Genomic DNA, 4,566 nt, shown 5'->3' on the forward strand with positions numbered 1-4,566 from the left:
TGGCCACTGCAGTGTTTTTCAAGCTGAGTCTGCTGAAGTTAAGCTGATGAATTGCCAAAGAAGATAAAAATCATACAACAATTTTTCTTATATATTCTTCGATAATGTTCTGTCGTCATTTTATTTACATAATTAAATTATATACAAATTAATAATTCGTACAAAAACAAAGTTCATACCATTTTGTTCATTTTTATAGAAGATATGATTGATGGAGACAAAATTCGATATGAAACGCTTGCGAAAAGTTTCAATAAAGACACCGTGCAAAAATATGAAGGTTCTTAAGTGTATGCAGAAGTAAACGTTGCAAACTACGAATCTGTGCTTTCATAAAAAATGTAGGTGTGGCAGGCAAGCTTGTGGACTTTTTAGTAAATGAAAGAAAATGTTTGGAGGCAGAGAAGAGCCAAAATATTCTCCTCTACTATTTACATTTAATTCGACTCTTTTTGTCTCGCCATTCCTTCCAATTCACACTTAACTTATGTAAGTTCCACACCCTCCAATCGCATGCCGAGTTGTCTGCCCATTTTACTTCAAATACGTTTTACGTTTGACAGTCTCCACGCACTTTTCGCTGTAGCGCCGATATCCATTCGTCGCCGCCATTTAATTCGAAATTTTTATCACAAACTAAAAACTAAATTATACATTTGGAGAAGCAGAATTGTGAAAGAGCCAGAGAATACCATAGTCTCAGTCTCATTTCACTTCAATCCACATTTTGCGCAATTTTTTAATGTAATTTTTTCGAGCAATGATGGCCGTTCTTTTTAAATTCTCAACTAATTAACCGTAATTTCTAGATGTACATATGTAAGTCTGCTGCCTTTTTACTAAAAAGTCCCTCACACCCTCAACGAGTCAAAGCAGTTGGCAATTTACTTCTTCTTGTGGATGTGACCGTGTCCATAGCTGATCGAATGACCGCCATAGCCTCCGAGCGAGTGACCACCAAGGGCGCCAATGGAATGGCCACCGTAACCGCCAATACCACCATAGCCTCCGCTGATTATCGCAGCCGCTGGTGCAACGTGGCTCTGAACATGTACGGGCACTGGAACTGGCACTTTGTAGGGCACGTGTTGTTCAACGGCCACTGGGACGTGCTGTTCGACATGCACGGGGCGTGGTACATCGACTGGTACCTTCACGGGGTAGGGAACTTTGCGTTCGACTGGTACAGGGATCTCCTTGACGACGGGATATGGCCTGGGCACAGCAACTTTGACAGGCACAGCCACGGGACGGTCTACATGGACTGGCACTGGATTATCGACTGGCACATGCACAGGTATGGTGATACGCTTCTCGACTGGGTATGGTACGGGCTTTTCGACAGGTACTGGGTATGGTTTCTCTACAGGTACTGGATAGGGACGATCCACGGGTACTTTGACGGGCACTTGTACGATCTTCTCAACTGGGTAGGGTTGTGGCACATGTACCGGTACTTTGACGGGGACCTGCACGATCTTCTCAACTGGGTAGGGTTGTGGTACTGGTACTTTAACGGGCACTTGCACGATCTTCTCAACTGGGTATGGTGCTGGGACGGGCACCTTCACTGGTACTGGGCGATCCACATGTACGGGCACATGTACGTGAACGGTCTTCTCTACGGGGTAGGGTTGTGGAATATGCACAGGTACTTTGACGATCTCTTTGACTGGTACATGTACGGTTTTCTCAACGGGGTAGGGTTGTGGTACAGGTACTTGCACTGGTACTTGAACGATTTGCTCCACTGGGTAGGGCACAGCTCGTTCCACTTGATAAGGCACAGCTACTTGACGTTCCACGTATGAGGTTTGGACATTGGTGGGTACAGAAATGCCACCGCCGAGTCCACCGCCAAGTCCACCACCCAAGCCACCACCGAGTCCAGTGCCGGCAATGATGGCACCACCACCATAACCGCCACCATAACCGCCACCATATCCACCGCCATGTCCACCACTTACAAGTACTGCGCCACCATGACCACCGCCGTAACCGTAACCGGTTCCATGGATGATGCCACGTTTTTCTTGTTTCTTCTCGGCTGTGCTGGATGGCTTCACTTCGGAAGCGGCCGCTGCTGGCTCAGCGGACTTGGGCTCCGCCGATTTTTGCACCTCCTCGGCATAGGTGAATGCTGATAAGGCCAAGAGGCCGAAAATGAACTGAAAAGAGAACAAAAAATTGTAGAAGTGAGCTTATACGGTTTGCTGATTAAGTTCTAATTAAAGACCTTTTCATAGAAATTGAATTGAGTTATAGCATATATAAGAGGGTACTTATGAATGCATATATAAGTTATTTTAGCTCTGAAAATTTTAATCAAAATATTGCTTGTAACTACGTCTGCTAGCATTTCATGCTAGGATGGTCATAAATGTTGTTTGTTTTGATATGTTTTACATAGCAATCTGCTCTTTCTTCATCATTTTATGGTATTCAATATTCAATTCGCAACTGGTAAATATTATATAACAAAAACTAGGCCACCAATGTCCATTTAGCGCGCTAGCACATTAACCTGCATTTGCCGCTGCACCAAAAATGGTAGCGCTTCCGCACCAATCAGTTCCAAACGCTCAACGGCAAGCCTCAACTAGTCGGCGCATGCCATTTGGGGCTTGTAATCCGGTCGTCATGCGCAAACGAAAGCAAAATTAGTTTTTCTGGTACGTAACAAAAACAATCGGAGTGCCTATAAATAGGAGCATTACGATGCAACATGTCGAACGCATGTCGGAGCTTCCTTTCCACTGCGGTCAAGCGAAGTCAGTGACCAAAATTGCTCAACAAATTTATAGCGAAAAAGTGAAGCTAATAGCTAATAGCAGAATTTATTAGGAAAAGCAGACAAAACGGGAAAACAATGATATAATAAAGTGCATGCTTTTGCTTTGAATTAATAACGCTGCCACATGTTGCACGGCATGTTAGTTGGCCGGCTGAAGCGCTGCAAATGGAGTTTAGTCAATAAAGAGCCACTCTGAGACTACCACTACATTGCATTACGCTGCCGAGGCTTGGTACGTGCTATGAAATTGTATTTTTTTTCTTGCCGCGCAACTTTCGTTTGTGCGTGTCTGTTCCCACCTATTCCGCACGCCTTTTCGCCGCTGCTTGTAGCTGCGTGTGTTTGGTTTAACRTATCAGCGTTTTTGTGGCTTTTGTTTGCACATCATCAACAACCGGCTGCGCTTTGTTTTGGCTGCACTGCTTATTATTGCTTTGGCTTTGAGCCAAGTTCAATGCGCATTCGAGGTGTGAGTATTCGGTAATAAAATTCATGAAAAATTTTGGTTTTTATTTTTGTAATTTGTGCGTTTTAAGGGTGCTTCTGCATTTCACCGTTGCGCTGACAAGGTTAATGCTGGGCGAATTTGTCATGTATTATTGCGTCTGTTGTACGTGTGAGGGAAAAGCTGGCGTTTTGTCAATTCGCTTTGGTGGAAAGGCTGTGCAGTAATTAAATGTTCAGCTTATTATGTAATTGACTTGGTAATTTATTGTTGGTTGTTGTACATGTCTGTGATGCTATGTTGTAGCGTCTGTGGACCGATAATATAATATATATTTTTAAAGTTCTTGAAGACAGCAAATGCATGTACACGGTTTTTGGCGCCTTATGACAACATTTTAACGTCGGTGAATTAAAAAATATTTTTGGAACCACATGATAACATTGGATAAAACGATATATAACGGTTTAACTTTTAATAGTTCTGAGATATAGATTACGGCATTTATAACATTTGTTAGAAGTAAAATTTAGTTTTGGCTTCAAATCGTATGTCTGTGTTAAAATACATATATGTATATGTGATAATATAAATTATAAAAAAAAATTGAGCTTTTGCTTATTAAAGCGTTTCTTTTTAGTAAGAGTGTATATTCAATATAAATTGTAATGGAAGAGTTTGTTCGTTCCTTTTGTAAAAAATTTTAACGCAATAAAAAAAAATTTAAAAAAATTGTAATATAAAAAGAATTTTTTTTTTGGAAAAAATTGTTAAAAAAATGATTTCTATATAAAAATTTATTTTTATTTAAAATTTTTTTTATTACAAATTTAATTCAATAAAAAATAATTTATCGGACAGCTTAAACACTCCTTAAACACTTCATAACTCAGTTTTTAATCTGTACTATTACAGCTAGTAATAAAATACTTGAAATTAAAACTATTACACTCTGTAGCAACAAGTTGCAAGAGTATAAATATTTTCAACCAATACTGCATGAGAAACCAGATAAAGCTGAGAAAAAAGCTTCTAACAAGTTCTAACTCATAAACTAATTCAAGTAAAAGCTTGATATAAAAGACTTAGGAACAAACTTTGAAAAAGCTGTTAAGACGAACTAAGATTTTAGAATCTAAATTGATGAAAGTGCGAGTGAGACAATAGTAAAGTTATTTTTTTGGTTTCCTGTAGGAAAAATACCATTTTTTTGATATTTTTTTTAATGTAGAAAAGTATACAATTTTTAAATTTTTTTTTCTGAGGTAAAAAAGTAATATTTTAAAATTTTTTTGGAGTCGGAAAAAATTAAAGGTTTTGAAGATTT

At 39.5% G+C, this 4,566-nt stretch overlaps 1 protein-coding gene across 2 annotated transcripts in view; it reads right to left on the minus strand.

Moving 5' to 3' along the window:
* Window positions 1-391: 391 nt before the first annotated feature.
* Window positions 392-4,566, minus strand: part of LOC108968107 (proline-rich protein 4-like) — a 5,224-nt gene continuing 1,049 nt past the window's right edge. For both annotated transcript variants that reach the window (XM_018931889.1, XM_018931890.1), the window contains exon 3: window positions 392-2,168. In XM_018931889.1, the coding sequence (XP_018787434.1) occupies window positions 885-2,168 (1,284 nt within the window). In that variant the 3' untranslated portion in view covers window positions 392-884. The remainder of the gene's footprint in view (window positions 2,169-4,566) is intronic.

This window comes from Bactrocera latifrons, unplaced genomic scaffold (genome assembly GCF_001853355.1).
Source record: "Bactrocera latifrons isolate USDA-ARS-PBARC rearing strain unplaced genomic scaffold, ASM185335v1 scaffold_203, whole genome shotgun sequence".
Classification (NCBI taxonomy): domain Eukaryota; kingdom Metazoa; phylum Arthropoda; class Insecta; order Diptera; family Tephritidae; genus Bactrocera; species Bactrocera latifrons.